This window comes from Caloenas nicobarica, chromosome 11, assembly GCF_036013445.1.
Source record: "Caloenas nicobarica isolate bCalNic1 chromosome 11, bCalNic1.hap1, whole genome shotgun sequence".
In the NCBI taxonomy this organism is placed as follows: Eukaryota; Metazoa; Chordata; class Aves; order Columbiformes; family Columbidae; genus Caloenas; species Caloenas nicobarica.
In genome coordinates this window covers 12648975-12671177 of record NC_088255.1, presented here as the reverse complement: position 1 = coordinate 12671177, position 22203 = coordinate 12648975, and the positions used below count along the sequence as shown (strand labels likewise).

The 22203-nt window shown below is 40.6% G+C and overlaps 1 protein-coding gene across 2 annotated transcripts; it reads right to left on the bottom strand.

The window, feature by feature from the left end:
- Positions 1–2529: 2529 nt before the first annotated feature.
- On the bottom strand, positions 2530–21783 carry EIF4E3 (eukaryotic translation initiation factor 4E family member 3). 2 transcript variants are annotated; one of them, XM_065642565.1, is made up of 7 exons: positions 21674–21783; positions 13045–13117; positions 10510–10604; positions 9616–9676; positions 6778–6844; positions 4423–4578; positions 2530–3905 (listed from the first exon to the last, which is right to left on the bottom strand). In XM_065642565.1, exons 1-7 carry the CDS (start codon positions 21781–21783, stop codon positions 3859–3861), a joined length of 609 nt encoding a protein of 202 aa, XP_065498637.1. In that variant the 3' UTR covers positions 2530–3858. The 2 variants fall into 2 exon arrangements, with proteins under 2 accessions (XP_065498637.1, XP_065498639.1); XM_065642567.1 differs by lacking the exons at positions 13045–13117; positions 21674–21783 and adding an exon at positions 12721–12795.
- Positions 21784–22203: the final 420 nt, after the last annotated feature.

Below are 22203 nucleotides of genomic sequence, written 5' to 3'. Positions count from 1 at the left end.
TAATTAGCCAGCCCCAAAAGGCAGCCCTTCATCCCTCTTAAGTGAAATTCCCAACTAATCCCTGCAGCAGTTATGTCACAGCCTGGGGATCCTTGAGAAGGTGCAAACCAGCGCAAAAAGTATCATACTCAGAAATAAAAAGGCCTTCATTCCTCTTACCATTTCTCAGCTGTGCTCCCTGGCTCCATTTGCCCCCGGAGCTCCAGCCACAGCCTGGCCAGCATCTCCTCTTCCCCCAGGGCCGGTGCTGCCGCTGCATCCCCGTGCTGCAAACCTCCATCTGCACGGTCTGTGCTTGTGCCCAGGGAAGAGCCCAGCAGCCCTCCTTCAGCCAGCTCAACACCATCCTCCGCTTAACACCACGTAGCATCAAAGCTTTCCCCAGGAAGATGCTGTGAGCACCTTTTACAAAGTGCTATGAACATTTCTAAAGCCAGCCAGAGCTCTCTCCCCACCTTTCATCTCACCTGGCTTCCCAGGATGAAGGACAATCCCCACACAACAGTGACTCTGCACCCAGGACACCCGGGTGGCAGGACAGGTGCATCAAGGATATGACGTTCCTTCAAAATTCATAAAAACAGCCTGGGTAAACGAGACAAGTGCTCCAGCTACATGAAAGGCTTCAGCGTGACCTGCCCCACCAGCAGACACCAGATAAAGCCCCAGGACACTGTCCCCGTGTGGGCAGGGAGCAGCCAGGTCTCCTTACCACCCCCAGAGCGAAGCAGGTTTCTTTAATTCAGCTAATGCAGCAATCTGGAGTTTCTTTGTTGTCTGTCACCATGGAAGTTAAATGTTTTAATTCTATGTTGAAAGGCCAGCAGAAGTGCATTTTTATAGGAAGTTGTAGGCTCTTCTTTGATACGCATTGAAACAATTTAAATGATTTTGAAGTAGTGGGGAAGTCCATTTAATCAAGTTTGATAAATTGCATCTCCAGGTGAAAATACTAAATATTTTAAAGACTACAAAAAATTAACTATTCAAGATTATTTGGTATAAGTACATCTGTGCTATGGAGATCAGTAGAAATGGAAGGACAGTTCAAAAATTCTACAGTATTTAATGTAATGGTTGCAAAATTCCAATATGCAGTTTTGTCATGTTCCTGTAAACTTGCATTACCCATTTTGATCCAAGCCCAGTTTTGGATTGTGACATACAATATCATGAATTTTAGTCAGATGATATGCATCAACCCAGATTCTAAGTAATAATAATTATAATCAGAATTAAGTCATACAGAAAAAGAAATCCCAAGTTTTATAGACTAGGCATTTAGAACAATGAAAAAAATTGACAACAGTTCATAAAGTGGAATTCAGTGACCAACGTGCCGCTACCCTATCTTATGGCTAGGCTGAAGTCTCAATCTCTATCCCATGTTCGAGCGTAAAAACACTTTCCTTCAATAGGAATATAAGTAATATCTTAAAGTAATATCTTAAATTAGCAAGTTCCAGTGACATTACCAGATCAGCCACTTCTGCTGCAGATCCAGCTCTGCCAGAGTCAACATCTGTGCTCAAAATGAACCAGGAGCAGAAGTGAGAGGCACTGGCTCGTTTCTAAGGGTTAAAGTAAGTGAAGGACACGGTATGTGATTAATTCCCCATTAGTATTCCAGTCACATTTCTTCCAAAGACAGGAAAGCATTGCAAGTGAGAAATTTTGCTCGTCAAGCTGTTGAAAACATTTTTCTCAAAGTTTTCTACCCCTCGTTTCTCCAAAGTCACTTTCTGACTCTCTCGCACAGGCCTGGAGGCTGTGGGTACCCGTCACACCTGCAGACACCAGCTGGCACCTCACGGATACCCGGTGTCCCGAGACCTCCCTCGACTCATTCCCTGGAAAAAGGAGAATCCCACTCATTGCAGATAAAAATGGGGGCCACGCAATGAGCTCATTCCACCTTGCAGGGAAAGCACCTTCCTGCATTCCCTTATTTCTCAAGGAGGTTCAGTGTTTCCATATGGGAGTCGATGGGTGACGGTGTACCTACAAGAGAAACTGCACTGAGCTTCAACCCTGTTTGTAGTTAAACATATGTTTAAAATTTTTAAAAAAATATATATCTATATCTATCTCAGACAATTTGTAGATAATTTAATGGGAGTAATATTATAAAAAGAAATCCATGCAGCATTAGAGACATCTTGGAAAGTCATAGTAGTAAAAATTAACTGTGACTGCAGCAGTGTGAATTGAAAAACATAATATAATGAAACTGGTAATAGTCTCTGCTTCTTACTTTGAAACCTCAGTTTAACTGCAACTCAAAAATACCTTGAATATTAACTGAATACATACAAGAGATACTACTAATAAATTTGAGGCCTCCTTTCTGATTTAACAACAACAACAAAAATTAATCTAGGAACAAAACAGAGAGAGCTTCTGAGAATGTAAGTTTTACTGAAAAATACACAGGTTTAAAAAAGCAGGGCTAGCAATATTTAATCTCAGAAAGCAATTAAAAAAGCAAGACATTTGGATTTTAGAAAATTTGTTTAATTCATAGTGCTCATTAACTGCACAGTTTTAATTCATAAATACAGATAAAACTGTAAAAAACGTCACAAATGTGTGATTCTTATTTCTAAATTTATTTGATCTTAATGGCTGCCTCTTAATATACTACAGATGTGAAATCAGTGCAACATGAACAGTCGCCAAACACAAACCTCTTAACAATGAAATAATGCTCAGCAGAGCACACGCTCTTCTCTACCTGGCAGCTTCTTCTTGTAAAAGGAACTACAGCAATCTTTGGTAGTATATTAAAATAAACTAACACCTCAAATAATTAATATAGACAAATAATCAAACACATTTTGCATTAATACTCATGCTGCAACACAAAATCAATTTATTTTCTGTATTTTTTTTTAAAAAAAGGTCACTTAGGAAGTCATGATGGCTTGAAACCACACACGATGGGATCTCTTCCTTTGCACCGAAGTCAGCAGCAGTTCTGATCTGGATGTCTGGGTGCACGCATAGGCCTAAAGTACTCACAGAAGTGTGAGCGATGGATCCAGTTAGTTGAATGCCTTAGAAATTATTCATGACACTCCATCATGAATCTACAGAAAAATATCGTAAGAACACATATCATATAAAAACATTAAAATAACCCATCCCCTCTTAAATAAGAGAGGTGCGGAGTTTAGAGGGTTTCCTACTGAAAGATCTCTCATTCTGGTCTGAACAGGGGCTCTTCTGAAATCACTACAATTAAAACACTCATTAACATCATCCCATGCAGGGTTAGTGCCAATATAAATGTATTCTCTTTAGTTGTTCATTTAGTGAACACTTTACTATTTACTTTTACAGTATGTGTGCCACTGTCAGTGCAAGACCAGATGACACTGAATATTAGAATAAATGCGGTGCAACTTCTTTCTCTCTTGGCGCAAAACCAGTGAGTAAATCTTAACATGATAGGAATGTTTTAAAATGAAAATTAAAAACAGATTTCACCAAGCCAGTATTCCTCTACATCTAGAAAAAGCAGCATACGATCTTTGTGCTTGTTCACATTTCACTAAGTACAGTACAGAAGAAATGAAAGTCTATCTTAACGAAAGAGAAACAAATGTAATCTGATTGAAAAAATAAGTGGCCAAAATATCTTTTTAAAGAAATGATGATGAATTAAAAAACCCCAACCAAACAAGAAGTAATGAATTGTGCATTTAGAGGTTAAGGCAACTGTTTTTCCTCATTTTCCCATTTTGAAATGTTAGAAACTCAAAGGTAGTGCTTCTGCAGGGCTTCTACCACCCTTCTCCTTGTCCAGACCACCTCAAACCACCAAATAACAATGAATGAGCTTGGCACTGACTGCTCTTAATGTTTTCCCCGTTGTCCTTCAAAAGCATGATGTTCTCTGTGTGCTAAGGAAGAAAGAAGGAAAAAAGAACAAAAAGAACACGTAAACTCTGTGAAGGAGTTGAAGAGTTTTAAAAAAGAGAAGACAACGATGTATAAAGAGGACACAACATGCCAATGAGTGATCTTTGGGAATACACTATTCTGATAATACATTTACATAGAACCTAAAATAAGAGATCCCTTAAAATCCTGATTGTAAATGGTTCCTCTAAATGAATACTTACATTGAACAGCGTGTAGTCTTGAGAGTTATCAAGAGATTTCTCTCACTCATTTTACAAATTAGGCATATTAAACATGAAACTAAACATATTCTATGATTAAGCTGGTATCTTTACATTTTGAATGATAGCTAGCTTTTACATTGAAGGGACAAAACCATGTATATTTTTTAAGCAATAATTTTAATGCAATAAGAGATGCTGCGTTTCTAAATGGTTAACGATGAAACAGACATGTTATTCCCACAGCATATAATTTCTCTGATGAAGGTGGAAATTAACAGTACAAAATACTTACATTTGTAAAAGACTGCTTTAAAAGATGTGTGTGGCAGAAGTTTATGTATCTTTTCTAAAACTTTTGCTTCGCTTGCTAAGGAGGCGTTCACGTTCCAGACTTGCACAACATCTTCACGGTCACGAACGCTGACGCTAACCCCTATTACTTCATCATCTGCAGAGAAGAGGAAGCATCATTAATGAATACTTTAAAAGTGAGACATGTCTAATTCGATAGTTACATATTATGAAATAGTGCCCAAAAGCTGACCAAACTGAAGAAATGAAAAAGAGCAACCTCCGGTGAGGAAAATACCAATGTTCAAACTAGACAAAATAGTTACCAGAAAGAAACAAACACTGTATTTATAGAAGCTTTTGGAAATAATACCTCATAGTGGTTTTAGTAAAGTGCCATAGGATTATTCATCTTTGCTATTTGCACTCTTGTCCCTGATTAGAAGGGAATCACAAGACTCCCTTCAGTAAGGTTAGCAATATGAACTAGTATAGGCAATTTACTCACACTAATATCTATAAGCAAAAAATTGGGGTGAGGGTGAAACAACTAAAATCCCAGATAGTACTTGGTGGAGATCAGATACCAGCATTTCTAGACTTTGCTCTTTTTCCTTTACATTTTGTGAAGGCAGCAGCAGGAAGGGGGGGAAAAAAAGCACTCTAGTCAGGCTGCTGCTGCCAGTGTTGGTAACTCCACACTCCACTGAAGAAGCGCTTTTTGGTGTGAAATTCTCAGGATGCAGCTTTGTAGAGAGCTCAGCCTAAGGCCGTGCCTCTGCCTCCCGCATTGACCTTCACGGGGCGGCTGCGGTGACCTGGGCATCACTAACCCCAAGGAAAGGGTCAGTAATGATAATGCAAAGGTGGCGTCAAAGGCATGAGGCCAGGGGGGGAAACCACCTCTGTAGGCAGCAGAATATCACGTATTTGCTTAAACTGACCTCAAGTCCACCCTAGCACTATAAAGGGCAGGACCACTCCCTTCTTGCTGCCAACTCAATTACATATATTAAGGATTTTGAAAACTGACTATTAGAATGTCTCTCGCAGCCAAAGAATTTGAGGCTCGTATTCTGTATCTTCCAGCTCTGAAAACTCGGGATTTCAAGAGAAATACACTATTTGAAAAACCAGTTTAACAAAACTTTTGTAGAAAAACAAAGCCACCGAGGTGAATATACCAGCAGCTGCCTACTGCAGTATGCCTGCTCCAGCATATTATTTAAGTATAAGAGAAACTGTTTCAAAGGTTTTTGCTGACCTGCTCTGAGAACCCAAGAAATGCAATCCTTTTCTCTGGAATGCTAAAGCAATGAAGGAACATCCTAACAGAATAGTCACCATCACTGCAACAGCCAGTTTAATCAGATTTTCGTGCTTAGAAGAAGTAAACATGGTCAAAATGTGATGGAGAAGTGTCATTTGAACTGAAGAGTTAGTTTAGTAACCAGCTCCCAGAACGCCTTCCCTCTAGGCCGATGGATCAGCAGGTTCATCATTTGCTTCACCCAGAGGCAAGAAACAGTTCTGTAACCAAACCTTAACAAATTAAATGGCCATGGACTTGTACTCACTTTTTATGACTAGGAAGCAGCACCTGATGATCTACCCTAAGACAGCTACTGCTCCCAGATCCTTCCCAGAGTCCATTTCCAAATGAAACGTGCAATCCCAGGGAAGATATTTATTCTGAAAGTGACTTTGTTACATTATTACCTCTGACCAAAATCACAGGTGAGCTTCTTGATGATTTATGCCTGTTTTCCAGTAAACCAGCAAGGTATTTTAAGATTATTTATGTAAATTCAATTACACTAAAGATCACTTTGACCTAAGCGGTACTTTTAAGTGATAATGAAAATACTGCCTCTAGGTATCTCCTGGGGTTCAGGTGAGCCAGGTTTGTGTCATGGCCCTGCTATGGGCTTTTAATGTCACCACGAGCAACCCACGCAGCTTCCCTGCCAGCTCCTGATCCTGGCACGAGAACCAGAAGGTACCAGGAGGTCCAATGGTGGGCATCTAATTTCGTTGCTTCAAACCGCGATAGTACAATCTAGTACAGAAATGTAATTTGGGGTTCCAGAATCCTGGCATTGTAGAACTAATATTAATCATTTAAATGCTAGCTAACAGATAGACATTCGATAACTGGAAAACCTGCTGGACTCCCAGGGCTGCAAGCTGTTGGTCTGGAGTCCTGAGCTAACACAGTCAGAATACCTTGTCCCCCTCTTAATCACAACAGGTATGAATCTGATTTCCAGCCCTGTACCCTATTTTTAGCAGTGTTTCCATGTCCTACATTCAAACCCAGTGTTTGTCATGCTAGCCTCAATCATTTTTAAGTTACCTGCTGCACAACAGTCTGCAAACTGCTCTCCAATAGTTGCTAACAGTAGCTCTTTCCAAACTGCAGCCTAAGGAGAGGGGAAAAAAAAGGAGAGTTACATTTACGTTATTATTTTTTAATTTAAAAGTTAAGTTTGCTAGCTCAGTTTGAGTGCATTCTCTTTCTGATGTTGTCTAGACAAAAGAATATTTACTGTCAGTACATGCTGTGTTATATAATTAATTTCTTCAATACAGTTGAAGCAATAATTTAGACCCTGAAAATACATACTATTAACACAGAATTGTCCTAATAAATATTTTAAATATTTAACAATAAGTTTACCTTCTCTGTTTCTGTGTCCACAACTCATCCCAAATGCAGTGGCTAACGTAAAGCCTGAAAGCAGGTTTCTCCTGAGAATTTCCCATGATAAAAGACCATAAGGCTCCACTTGCGATAATTTGTTTCTACAGAAAAGAACTACTATCCATTTTAAGAAAAGTACCTGAAAATCCTAGTGGTAAATTAAATGGATTTTTATTTAAACATCATCTCTGATTTGCCTCGACTATGAAATAAGTCCGTCTTTCAACAAATTCAAATGCTAACTAGAGAATTAAAACAGGGAAAAGCTGATGCTCTTCTTTGGCTGTCACACTAATTACACTATTATTTCCTTTTGACCTAAGCCAAAGCCAACACAAAATTTTAAATGTGTCTGAACCAACATAATGCTCCAAGGTGTGGGCTTACAGGAACTTTTTTTTTTTTTTTTAAAAAGAATACATCTATATTTGTCTATATCACCATAAGGAGTTTTTCATATATTACTTTTAAGGAATGTCTTCCCTGCTGTATGAAGTTAGCTTGAATTTTAGTACTATTAAAAACCCCAGCAAATCAAATGCACTGGGTTAAAACAAAAAGCAAGTACCCACGAAGAGACAAACTAATAAACTGCTTTGATGGCATTTTTGAGTACTCCTAAGCAATATTTCAGAATACAAAGGATTTCTATGACTCATTATCATCTAATGAGCAGGGAGCATTTCATCCAGTAGTAAGCAGTTTCAGGATCAGCCTTATGATGATCTAAAAGGTATTAACTTTCATATTAAGAATTGGCATACAGAAGGCACTGTACACATGCAACAACATTTAAGTGTCAGTATTCTGTCAGTCGGTTTTTCATACCACGTGAAAGACTGATATCTTTAGAAAAAAACAACTACATTTTCCTCCCTCCACACCCTACCAAGCACTGCTACAGCATAATATCTTTTTGAGATACATCTGTACAAGATGGTTCTTAGCAAAGGAGATGCAGTGTGCACGTATGACAAAGAATGTAGTCAAAAAATGAGAAACAAACATGAAGGTATTATTTATGCTATTTACAGAAGCACTAAAATCTGACTGAAGTAACCTGAGATGTGCGGTATGTAGTTCGAGAGATCAAAACCTATCTTAATTTCAAAAAGGGGCTGTCATTCGGCCTCTGAAAACAACGCCTCTGAGGTCCCTAAAGTCACCACCCAGTAATTCAGGCTCCCCAAACCACTTGTCACTTCTGACAATCTTCACACCTTGATTGCAAGAGGAAAAGGAAAATTTCACTCTTTTGTGATCCTTGGGACTGCAGGAAAGCTGCAATTCACATACAGGGAAAAAAAGCCCACAGGCAAAAATCAATTAACTTTTGGCTGAGATTTCAAGTACCATCTTTCAGCATTTCGTGTGTTCTGCAAGGCTGTCACATTTTTCTGACACTTCACTTCTCGTGTTTAAGGCCTGATCCAGAACACACTTACACACATAAACACCACATGCGAAAAGGTCAAATCTCCTCGCCATGACAGTTCACAGGAGAAGTTGCTCACGTGCATTTGATTAGGGGTACAAAGAGAGACCCAGTTGTTTCAGCAGTGCTAGAACAACGACGTGCCTGAACACATTTTATCTTTCACTTTTTTAAACTCAGAAAAAGAGAGGAAAAAAACTGAGCAGCACTACAGTTTCACAAGATGCGCACAAGGTGATCTGACAACTCACTGTCGCCAAAGGGGACAGTCCCACTTTTTACTTTTTACTCCTTATACCCATCAAAAAAACCCTCTCCTGGCCATACACTCAAAAATAAAATAAATAGGAGGCTTTTTCTGACAAGTTGGCTCACAAAACAGACCAATGATCTCCACAGCCGGTGCAAGAGGGATTAGGAAAGAACGACCAAGATCTTCCCCCTCCCAGTGGGAGCAAGCCGTGGGACAGGATTAGCTATCGGTGGAACCAACGCCTCAGTCCGCGTTGAGCTACAGAGAATCCCAGCCCTACTCACAGCCACACAGAGGTGCAAACAAGCCGTGCCAGGCAGAAATAGTCCTGCCAAGTCTGACAGAGAGTTCAGGAGCATTTCAGCGAAACTCTGAAAGTCGTGCTGGACTCTGTGTGTGGACCTTTGAAGAGCATCACTGAGGTTCTAGCCTATAGCTTGCATCTAATGTTATCAGGAAAACATTTTTATATTTTTCTTTGCATGCCTGGAAGTAAACAGTCTTGACAACAAACATGATTATAAAATACCGTGTTTCCAAAGGGAAATCGAGTATAATACTGCAACCTTCGTTTGTTTGATAACACGGCAGCAAGTGTTATCAAAAGCAAGAGAGTTGGAATTACCTGAAAAGAAACTTTTGCTCATTGTCTTAAAATAAAAGATTATAGACTTCAAAATTATGTCCGGTTGTTGTGTTGGGTGATGTCAGAACTAAGAAGTTTTACAACAGCTTTATTAGATAGAGTTTAAAGAAACTCCCTTACTGAACAATGTCTAAGTAAAAAGTCAATGTAACATACCGTACTTTCTTTAGGGACCTTCATCTTCCATATACCTCCTTTGGCATTGCTTTCGTCTTCCCTGGTTATGGGAAATAGATCAGTAAAAGAAACATTCAAATCCAGATCTAGATAAACCTATGTTTGGGGTTTAATTTTCCCGGAAAAATCCCATTTGGAAGGCAATTATGAACTCCAGGTAGCATGACTCAAGCTATGACTTCTGACATCAGAGATAATTCTTTCATTGTTCACCTGAAGTGTATCTCTCAACACTTAATCCCTTTTCCTAAGTTTTGTGTGTTGGAAAATACTTACAATTTCCCTGACTACAGGCCATCTTTGAAGTGGCTGTGCACTATATGAGAACGAGCCACAAAGCAATTTCATGTTTTACTATGGTAACTTTCTATTTTGGAAAAACTCTTCCATATTTTCACATAAGCAGCTTATTACTCTCGAGTTTAGCCAGTCTAACAAAAGAACATGACAGCACTTCATTTCAGTTTTGTGGCCATCAGTCATCTGTATCACTATTACAATAGCTTTAGTGGAAAGAAAAAAATTTGCAAGTTAAAAATAATTCAAATAAAGTAATATATTCTTTGTATTCTTGAATTGAAATTCAAAAACATATTTTAATTTCTTAATTACTATTTCATAATTGAATTTCTTTCTTACATTTATGTTCACAGGTGGACAATTAAATGACAGTCTGTGTTTTTAATAGACACTCTTTAGTACAAGTAATTTGTAAGCTTAACAAGATCCTTAGGATATTACTTTAGTGGGTCTCAAGTTCAGGTGTTTGGAGGCAACAGAAACAAGACATTCCCGTCCCACACCTGCCTCCTTTCAGCACCTCAGGTTTTTTCACTGCCCATTCCCAGAAATGTCTAATGATAACACACATACCAAAGCGGCCGTCTTTCTCCCCGCATTAAATGGTAACTGCATCTCAGAGGCAATTTTGTCACAGGAGGAATGTTGTTGTAGACACTCCAGAAATCCTTAAAAAAGAAAAAATACCAGTTGCATTAACAGAAGAGAGTTTCATGCAGATTTACTTCCTTGTTAATTTTCTCTAAAACTATTACATGTTCTCCTCCTAGAGAACTGTCACCTTCTACATTATAAAAAAACACTCTGAAAAGAACATGTTGCAGTATCACTTCTACTTTTTTTTAGATGACATTTCTGCATAAGCTGGAGGTAAAAAGAAGAGAAGCAGTTGAACTGTGGATTACTTTAGAATCAAGGTCCTGAGGAACAGAGAAAAAAAATCGTCAAAATCAGAGTCACACCAAGTATGTCAGAACAAACCAGTACATAAAACTTTCTTAGCATATTAAAAATACATATTTATATCAAATATCTGCCTTGTTTCACTTAAGACTGGTCTAAAACTTCAATATGAATATCCTGAGCTACAAAAACACCACAAAAATAATACTGTGGAACTAAATGCCTAACTAGCAAGCCAACTGCTTTTTCTAGATTCCAGTGAAAAGTTTGAACCAGATGCAAAAAGCCTGAGATGCACATATTAATACAGAAATGCAGGAGAAATCAGAAGATCCGGGTTACCAGGAGCCATCGGATTCCTTCCCAGCGTTTTCTGCTGGTAAAAGCAAAAGCTGTCATGCATGTTTGTTCACTCAAAAGCAGAGGTGAACAATGGGGAGGGATGACTGAAAAGATCCCAATCCCCTTTCTTCTTTTTCCAACAGCTGGGAATAAGAAAAGATTTTAAAAGACTTATGTTGCATCAGTATGCAGTGATGCACTATTAAGCATTAGTAAAATTCATTAAGTATTACCTAATACTTTATCATTACCACAACTTAAGAAACAAAGATTGCAACACTCTGTGATAAAATTTTATGGCCCTTGGCAATTCTACCTGCCAGCCATTACCATTACCCAATCACAAGAAGAGATGGAAGGCTATTAAAAAATGTAAAAAAATTGGTATGAAACACCTGTTTCAACTTTCATCTTACTCTTATGTGGCTGTGTGCCCAAACTCTAAAGCTACCTACAGAAGCAGAAGCAGCACAGCAATGCCAGCAGATGACTGTGGAAAGATTTGAGAGCTCTTATATCCTGGACCAGGGACTTAGTTTGGAAGGTTCTGGTTTTGAACCATCCTTCAGGCAGTGCAGACTGGCATTCCTATTGACTAGCTCCTGCCCATGAAGGATGGTCAATGCAGATTCTGGTTTTGCTTGCCCAAAGGAAGGTCATATTATACATATGACAGCACAGATAGCACAGTAAAACACATTATGGGCCATGCTGCTAGCTTCTGATAACTTCATCCAGCTCAAGATTCTTCCCAGAGGACCTGAAGGAGATTTTTGTATTTTAAACCCCAAATCAATGAGAAGAAAACCTCAAGTTTTTCAGCCAATAAAACCTAGTAATTTAAATAATGAAACCTAGATTCAGAGTGGGAAAACAAACACCACCAGATACTCTGTACACCAGACACGATCTTAAGCTGTCCTTTTTTCAAAAAGAACCATTGCAGCCCATTTTGAAACAAATGAACTTCTGTTGTCAACTTTACATTTAAAGTGTCACTTCATTGCATGATCGATAGGGACATTTTGCTAACAGGGAGAGGTGAGAGGGAACCTCTTCCAGGGGTCTGCAGGACACTTGCATCCTTTATGCCAAAGTACTTCCATTCCACGCAATGTACCAAATAGTGCGGATGTAAATGAGAAAGCCGTATTTAAAACTTCAGTAGATCACTACGGCTGGGCTCCTTCAAATAGACGGTGTTTGCTTTACCTTAGAATTTCAGAGATTTAGTGAACTAGAGTCAGCTTAGCATTAAGGTGAGCCAAATACCAATTCACTATATTTTATGCTAACTCTGGTATTGAAACAAAAATGTAATTTTACTTGCAATAGATTCCCGCTGCTTGGCACTGGCAGACAATTCAGACACATGCAGAATTCTTGTTGCTGCAAGTATTGCGTGATTTAAAAGAACTTTAATTCCAGTCAGTTGGCTGGATTTTTTTTGTTTTATATATTCATGCTTAAGCAGAGAAAGAAGAAACAAAAAAACCCACAAGCTGTTATTTTTAGTCTTTGTGTAGTGATTATCCTTACCGGAAAAAAAAATGGAGAAAAGGCAGGAAAAATATTTAAGATACATAAAGTGTAATTCCAATGGAGGCACAAGCGGAAGCTCAGGAAAGTTTAAGAGGGGACTTGCCTGATGAATCCAATATGCTTCCTCCTTTCCTGGTCTGAAAAGCCAAATGAAATTCAAACAATGACTAAGTAATACCACACACAACCAATAACAAGTTTCATACCACAGGTAAGCAAAGCCGCAACTGTGACTCATCTGTACCAGCACTAATGTTACTTCACACCTTCAGTTTCATTTTCCAAGTATGGCAACTGCTATAGCACAGCCAGACACTCTACCTGCACTGTTTGTACGGTATAGATCTTCTTCAAATTTGATGCACATTCAGCTGCTGTCGTACCAGGAAGTGACCTTGAAAACAAAGTAGAGATTAATAAAAATATTTATCTTAGCGAGGTGAGAGAAGGCAGATGGATGAAGAAAGTGAATCATACAAGTGTCAGGTTGAAATAGTGACATGTCAAAGTTGCATAATAAACTCCAATTCCAGTTCTTGTGAAGCATTCAGGACAGACATGGACCTGTCAGAGAGGGTCCAGAGAAGGGCCACAACAATGATCGGCGGGCTCGACCAGCTCTGCTGGGAGGACAGGCTGAGAGAGTTGGGGGTGTCGAGCCTGGAGAAAAAAAGGCTCCAGGGAGACCTTGTTGCCACCTTTCCATACTTAAAAGGAGCCTATAAGAACAATGAGGACAGACTTTTCAGGAGGACCTGTTACGACAGGACAGGAGGTGATGTTTTAAACTGGGAGAGGGGAGATTCAGGCTAGACATGAGGAAGAATTTTTTTACAATGAGGGTGGTGAAACACTGGCCCAGGTTGCCCAGAGAGGTGGTGGATGCCGTGGCAGCGGGGTTGGACTACATGACCTTTGAAGGTCACTTCCAACCCAAACCACTCTCTGATTCAAAGATAGGAATTCAAGTGCTTTCATATTTTTGAATAAATTAAGATTCACCAGGTGTTTTGTAAAATATTTTGATTAAACAGGTGAATTAGGCGTTTTAAACCATGAATAACGGTGCTTCTTTTCACAGCCACCCCACACCGACACCAGCTCTGCGCTCCCAAGCGCCGGGCTGCCAGCAGAACGAGCCCGGGCTTCCTCCTAATTCTGTTTACTATAACCCACAACCCTCCCTGAGCGTTTTAAGCTACTCTCGGTATTTCACGCGTGTAAGACGAGAAGCCATCCGCAGAGTTTCTATAACGAGCTGTAACTATTTCCCCAGCGGCCGCCCCGAGCACCGGCCGCACGGTGGCAGCGCCGGGCAGCGCCGGCGCGTCCCCTCCCTCCCCGCCCCAGCACGGCGGGGACAGGACCGGTCGCACCTGCGACAAGCTCCTGTTCCCAATTCCCGTCCGGAGCCGCTCCCTTTAGGCGCAACACATCACCGGCTGCCCCCCCCCGCCCCGCATCTTAAAGGTCTTTTCCAACCTAAAGGACTCCATGGTTCGGTTTATAACCTTCACCACACGTGACGTGGGACAGGGCGTCCGTGCCCTTGGACATCACTGTCACCGCACCACCAGCACATTAACACCCATCCTGCAACTCCCAGCACGCGCCCCCACAGGCACAATTTGGGGGGGAATGAGGTCAAAATCGCTAAGGCACATTCGATTTGTTAGAACTGGAAACATTCCCCCCCGGCCCCTCCCAGAAGCTGCAGTAGAATTTCTAATGAAAACTGAATATCGAAGACAAAGCAACTTCCCATTGCATCTCAGAAGAGGAAAGAAAAATGTGTAAAATGGCTAAGTCTGGAAACAGAAGCAACAGGGCAGATTTAAGGAAAGAGAAGAAAACACAGTTGTTGCTCTGGTACCTGCTGAAAAAAGGACAAGAGCAAACTGGATCTCAGTAGCCTTCCCACCAGTGTGGTGTTTGCCCTGATACATCACATCAGCATGAACTACGTCCGGGAAAACACCAAAGTTACTCTCAGTTGTTACAGATATAATTTAGGCTCTGGGGTAAAACCTAGAAACTCATGTAATGGATGAAGTTTAATAGGCAAAACTACTGAAACAGCATCACATCTTCAAAACTTTAATAATAGCTCCAAGGTTTGAAGACTCCTATCAAAATAAGTTACTTTATAAATACACACAAAACACATAGAGAAATCCCTCCCAGTTTTTTCAGCATAGAACAGACAAACTAGCATCTACTTAACTATTTGCCTGTTAATCACTAGACATGAGCATAATGCAACAGTGGAAATTATGAGAAAACAGTGTTACATGTCCAAATCTCAAAAATCACTTTAAAGGTTATAAAAACAAACAAAAAAATCCCAATAAATCACTACGGCACAGGTTCTACTCCTTTAGCTCACAAACTATGAAAACTCCCATGAAAAAACTGATGACTTCAAAACAACAGCAGACAAAATTTTCATCAATGTGCTTAAAAGGAGTTATCATAGCAAGTTGTTTTTTGGGGTTTTTGTGTTGTTTTTTTTTTTTTTTTTAAAATTATTTTTTAAACACTCTACACTCCGCATCTCAGCATTAAGGAGCAAAAAGAGAAATTCGCAGTGTTTAATGGAAACAGAGTCAGGTAACTTTTGAATGTACAAAAAAAAGAGTAGTAAGTTAAAACAGACAGAAAACTTCACAGGTGATTTAACTGTGTTTGACAGCAGGGAACAGTGGATTTACAAACTACCCGTTGTTTTTCCCTTGTTGCTGACAGAAGTAGCACCTCTTACTAACGGTTTGTCTCATGTATAATAGAGCACAAACAGGCAAAACCTGAGATAACTTTGCCTCTTGTCTCACACCACTGTCCAAGAATCACTTGTCTTAGGCACTTCTGCCAGTTTGCTAACTCAGCAGTCACCAATGCATATGGGATTAAACGTGTTGTACAACATATAGTATCATTGCTCCCTATACTCACACTGATATTACCATGGAGATGCTGCAATGGTAAGGTCTATTGAAATAAAAGATTAAAAATTGTTCTCTAATGACAGCCTCCAAAGGTCATTTAGATAATCATGGTAGCCATTTAGCAAATTCAATGCCATTTAAAAGAGCAGCTACAACAAATAGACAGAATTTTCCACTCCGAGGTTATAAAATGGTTCATTTTGATAGTTGCAAGTAACATTTTCCAGAGAAGCTATGTGACCAGCTGGCAGAAAACACCAACCAACCAGCAAATTATCTGTTTTAAAAGTTAAGGTAAGTGAACGTTTATTTCTGGTAACCTGCCTGGCAAGTGCTCCATGCCCACGAGATTACACAGTATTAGTTGAGCCTTTCACCCAGCTCTGGAAAGTGTCAGTGATTTACAGGTGAGCACGAAGCCCCAAACATTTTATTTAAAATAGACAAAACCAAACAAAGCAAAACCCCCAAACCAAACCAACAACCACCACCCCACAAAACCACCCCCAAAACAACAATAAACTATTGAAGAGACTGCAAGTGCAAAAATGATGACATCCGTCAATCTAAAAGCTCAGGATCATTTGCTGCAGAAGTTACACCTGCATAAATTTGATTTAATGGATGAGTATAAAGTAGAGGCAATATTTTAATCACAGACAGACAGAAGGAAAAAGCCCAGATTTTCCTGTAAAATTACTGCTGCTGACAAATCTGAACCTCAGTGTTTCTGCAATAGCCACCCATAAACCCAGCAGATCAGCAAAGATGACAACTGAGGACATTTTGTGCCTTGAAACCCATGAAATTGTGGTTATTTTTTTTTAACTCAGTAAACAGAATAAGTTTAAATTAACAGAAATGGCAGATGACTTCTAAGTGAAGGAATCTGTAGAAATTCCTACTTCTGTAACTCTTCCAGCAAACACACTCTAAGCTAGGAGTAGTAAAATGGTTGTGTACTTTGCTTAAAAAACACAATACACATCCTATTACAAAACAGGAACCCTGCAAATACTGACCCTTAAAATGAAGCTATTACAGGATTCCTCTCCTTCAGATAATTTTAATATCGTCAACAGTAAAATTAATCTGATATGCCATACCGAACTGTCAGTTATTGCCATGATGAACAGCTCATTTCCAAGTATTAATAACTCAACAGGCCCTGCAAATCCCCATGAGCACACTAAGAGTAGGGGACATGGGGCACAGCACCAGTCAGGCACCGACAGCTCTTCTGGGCATAGAGATAGTTGGTCTGTCACCACACCAGCTATAAATAAATGCACATCTGGGTTCCCCATGGAGACCCTGCACATAAAACAGTCAACAGTTCTTCTGGTCTGCCTGTTCTGCGTCTTGTGATGCCAATTCTCTGCATCTTCGGATTCTTTATGGGAGAAATTTTAGTGCAATATCAGGAATAATCAAGTTGCCTGATCAGGCCAGACCCACTGTACAGCATCTCATGGCAAACCGCACGGGCGTCAGCTAAAAGGGCAACATGGAAACAGGAATAATCTACGCGAACTGAATCCTAATGCCAGCTGGCTTCACTACTCCTTCATTATTCCAGCACGAATAAAGAACAAAGGATACAAAGATAAATTCCATTGTTTTATTCATGAATAAACCTCCAGGTGGTTGCACTTATGTTAATGTCTGATGCTGAACTGTAGCTCTTCTGTTTTCCTGCAAAGAATTAAGGATAGAAGTTTTTTTCATATGTGCTCACACTGGCCTTTGTTTCCCAGTGGGAATCTCATCACAGCTTTAGCGGGAGCTTTAAAAGCTGTCAAGCGCTACTGAAAATACCCCTGTAAGTACTTTGCTACAACTGCTTTTGGTATAAACAAGCAAAATATTTACTTACAAAGTATAAACTCAAAAACATGCTGCGGCAACTCAATACATCTGGTAATCCATTCTGAATACAAAGACTGATTTCAAGCCATCAAAGCCTGTCAAAATGCATTTACCGGGCTGAACATTCTTATAATATTAACCATCATTTTTCTTTGTAAGCCACCTACTCATAAGCTTTAATAGATGAAATAGATGATCCTGGATAAATAAGATTTTGCTATAGGGAAGAAGGGAAATTAAGTTTAATTTCAAATATCTGATGTGTTCAGTTATGAAGATTTGCATTATTATGAAAAATCACATTATTATGAAAATGGTTCAGTTATCAGAATTTATTTACTAAACTTTATTCATATATAAGTCATTAATATAGCATGCAGAGAGAAAAATCAGCACAAGAGGATAATAAATTTCTGTAAGAATATTTTCACTGTCCTGGAGTAGACTCACAACATTGCATTACTTTTGACAATATTTATAAGCATATTGTTCCTCTCGCAAAGACACAGATGAGTTAAAACTGTTCTTGCAATAGAAACAAAATTACCTAAAAAGCACTGTTAGAAGCCAGGCAAGAAGACCAGGCAGGCGGGCCACGATCCTGCAACGCCATCTGCCCTGCTGCACACTCAGACTTTCACGGAAGCGAGCCCATCTTTGATGAGGTTTATGTAGGAATGCGACTTTTGTATGAGGCTTTTGTCTCATGTGTGCTCAATTTCTGAGAGCGCTGATTTGTATAGAAGGGTACTGGGATTTTCCTCGCTGTTGACTGGAAGTGGTCCGTCAGCAACACTGGCAGCTTGGATGCAGTTAGGTCTTCAAAAGATGGCTTTTTGCAGGGATGTACAACACCTTCATTATTGCATGTGCACGCACATTGGACCAAAAATTGTTACCACTGACAAAAACAGCTGCTCATTGTGAGGCTGAAAAATCGGACAGCTACTAGTACGTTCCCCATTATTTTGGTAGAGAAAGGCATACTCGGTGTAGCATTAAACATAAGATGACATACAATACCCAGGCTAAACAACAGCCATGATTTGCAAGGTTTACAAAGCAGGACATTTGCATCATGTCCATATGTATATCAAAAAGCATAATCAGCTTCACAGCTTCGTATTTACACAAAGATGGCACCCAGATCCACAACCCTGAATCCCATTGAGGGATGGTTTCAAGTGCCTAACGTGGATCCAGGACATCCAGCCTTTGATAGTAATTTCCCTTTACTTCTCCTTTTGTGCAATCCCTGTGTTGAATGTGCTACACAACAGAAATATAGTGACCAGATTTGTAATGTTCGTTTTCAATTTGTTATATCCAGTGATACATATTGACAGTTTGTTGTAAAAAAAATTGAAATACTACACAGTGTAGAAAATCTAGAAAGGCAACATTTCATTTCAAAGCCTGAGGCCACTATAAGCAGAACCCTGCACCAAGCCAGAGCTTCACCAAGGTAAACACAAGTGTGAAGAGCCACCAGCATGAATCAGCTTCCCAAGGTGGCACCAAAGGCATCTGCAAGACTTGCTGAAATTCCCCATGCCCCATAACATCACTGCATGCAAACGTACTACAAATAAGACAGGTAGGTATGAACTTCGAAACCTGCAGAATGGACAAATGAAATTGCAGATCTAAATTCCTGGTTTCAAAACTTTTAGCACATGATCTTAAAGCATTTTAACAGTTAAAACAGAAATCACATTTCTCTTAAAAGAAAAAACATCTGACAGCTTCTCTGCCTTTGTCTATGAAACTGCTGACCTGCAAGCATTTGAAGACCATAGATGGGATCTTATTCGTCAAACTGGTGAATAATATTCTCCCAAACGCTTTCATCATGCTCACTTTCCTAAAGCATATACAGGGTAAGATATAAGAGCGATATCAGATGGTTACTATTTCAGACACGCATACCAAGAAAGGCTTAGCGCTTACGGGAAACGCAGATGCCCTGTGACACGTGTGTGAGGTAATGGCAATGAACCAGAACCTGGTCACAGGATCTCAGTCTCCAGATGTTAAGCCTGTGCCAAGGCATTCACAGAAACAAGTGCTGATGTAGACAGAAAAAAAAATAAATAAATAAAAGACATTTACTTCTAAAGCAGGAGATGTATTGAGTGACACTATGATAAAAGCAAGGTCATGAACCCCAAGGGAATTACTCAATAGCATATCACTAGTTGCTACATAAAGTCTGCTTAGCTGATGGATATTTAATTTAACAGTGTGACTTAATAAAAAGATAAATTTTGGAGATGTTAAAATGTGTGACATGGATCTCTCTCACAGTAATTTAATAGAAAAAGATAAGTACATATCCATCTCAACATCTATTTATCCTTAATCATCACTTCTTCCTGCTTCTGAGTCCAAGTACAGGGTAAAATGTAGTAGCAGTAAAAAATCCTATCTCATGAGGAAACATCACTGTTCCACACAAGGTGTTACTAAAGTAAGTTTAAAAAGTGCCCACAGTTATTGTCTATAGAAAGTCCATCCTATACCTTCCAGCAAACCTGCATGGGTGTATCCACAAATGTCACAGCCACTTTGCAGGACTCTGTAGAGAGACATGAACCTCCACACAGCGCAGTGAAGTTCATGGTTGCATGTCCTGTGTGCTTTTTAATGCCTTAAATGGCTTCTAAATGGATGCAGCATGCCTTGTTTGCTGTCATTCTTGTTCCCTGCCATTATTCCATCCCTGTTGCTGGTAAACAAAGCACACGGTTTTGTGTATATATGCATTTGTAAGCTAAGGAACAGCAATACCACCTAAATGCACTTATACATAATGGGAAAGAAGAAACATAATAATAAAAAAATCTATAGAATAACTGAATTTTTAGAGTCTAAATTGCAATGAACCAAGGAGAGAAAAAAAAATCATGATGCAACTCAGGAACTTGAAACGGATTTTAACTTCCAATGTTGATTATAAAAGATAGACATGCTTATCTCCACCTGGCTCATGTAAACAAACAGATCTGGGTTGTAGCTTGCTTAAACAGCAGTACAAATGGTGCTTTTTAAAAACAAACAAACAGAAAACACAACTCAGATCCTGATCATAACTACATCATGAGTTCAAAAGGATTAACCAGAAATAATTTGTGGGTTATTTCTAAGATTTGATTTGCAGGACCTTAGAATATTTGTGTGCTTTGTTGCTATTTCTGTCATGAGTTGAAAAGTTACCAAAAAAAAAAAAGGAGAATTTTACAAATTGTACGAGGCAGTACGTTCAGTGGCAGAAAGAGCTTTGCTTTTGGAGTGGGGGGAGAGGAGAAATACAACAGAAAATTGAGAAAAGGGAGATGTAGAAGATGATTAAAAGCAAGATGCCAGAAAATACACACTTGAAAAACAATACTAAATTCTGGTCTTAAACTTTCTATTTCAGTTTTGACATTGGTACGTTTTCCCACTGCCTAGCTGTATGCATCGTGGGGGTGAGCTCCCTTTGCAGCAGCTTGCCATGGCCATTAGAGACTAAAACTTCAAGCACATGACATGTGGCATGAACATTGCAGTTAATTAATAAATTTTAGCTAATCCTTCGAAGCAGATCGCTTCAGATTTTAGGAACTGATCATCCACAGGAGTCAAACCTGACTATTAAAGACTTAACAAATTTGACATGCCACAGCCGGTTCGCTGGGCCTCGGTTCGTTTGGGGCATCACGGACCGCCCAGCCACGTACAAACCCCGCAGCAGCAAAGTGTAACCTTTCCCCTTCTATTTCTGGGGCTGGCCAGAGTCATGTCTAAATTTAGAGTTTAAAAAACCACCGATGTTGCCTGAATCAATGTCCGTCTGCTGAATTACAAAACCGAAACCGTTTCCGGAACGATTTAATGAACTAACTCCCAGAAAACGCGAACGCTCCCGTCAGATGGAAGAGCCGTCACTGGCTGTTGCTGCCGAGGTCCCTCACATCGGCAGTTTTCCCACAGGCAGCACAAGACTAATTTCCCGTTCTCCAATCTGTTCGACGAGAGAAACCGATGAAGAGCAGAGATGCTTCCCACAGCCGGATTTTGGGGTTCCTCCCCGCTCTTCAAGCTCCCCGCCCGGCTCGCTGCGTCCCGCCCGCCACCCCCCGGAGCCCACTCACTTGTCCAGCCAGAAGGTCCAGGGCGAGTGGAGCGGCAGCCCCGCCGGTCCGGCCGCCCGCCCGCCCGCCGCCGCCCGCCCGCCGCGGCGCTGGGGAGGGCTGAGCGCCATCGCCCTGGCCGGGCCGGGGGGGCGGGCCGGGACGCAGGGAGGGGACAAGGGACTCTGCGGGGTGGGGGGGCGGAGAGGACGGAGACGACGAGCCGGGCAAGGGGACAGGGGAGGGACACACCCGCGGGCACGGCGAAGGGCAGATACGCGGCGACAAGGGGCCATTGGGCCAACGGGGCGGCGGGAAGGACAGACGGATGGGTGAGGGGAGGAGGGAGCCGCAGCGATGGTGACAGCGATGGACATGGCCAAGGGCCCACCTGAGGGCACCAGAAAGCGGCCCTGGGCCAGGCCCATCACATGTGCTCACTCCCATCCACATCTCAGCCCCTTCTGGGGGGCACAGCAAGGGGAAGGGCTGACCTGCTTCCTTGGACCTTTCCAGGGACCCACCACCTCCAGGCGGCTGGGCGGGCAGGG

What these genes read in the sequence shown, in the direction of transcription:
- EIF4E3 (XM_065642565.1), bottom strand. Translation starts at nt 21,783, where the DNA reads ATGGCGCTCAGCCCTCCCCAGCGCCGCGGCGGGCGGGCGGCGGCGGGC. An exon ending in TGGACCTTCTGGCTGGACAA is followed by an intron (nt 13,118 to 21,673) that starts GTGAGTGGGCTC and finishes TTTGTTTTCAAG; the next exon opens with GTCACTTCCTGGTACGACAG. An exon ending in TGCAGACTGTTGTGCAGCAG is followed by an intron (nt 4,579 to 6,777) that starts GTAACTTAAAAA and finishes TCTTCTCTGCAG; the next exon opens with ATGATGAAGTAATAGGGGTT.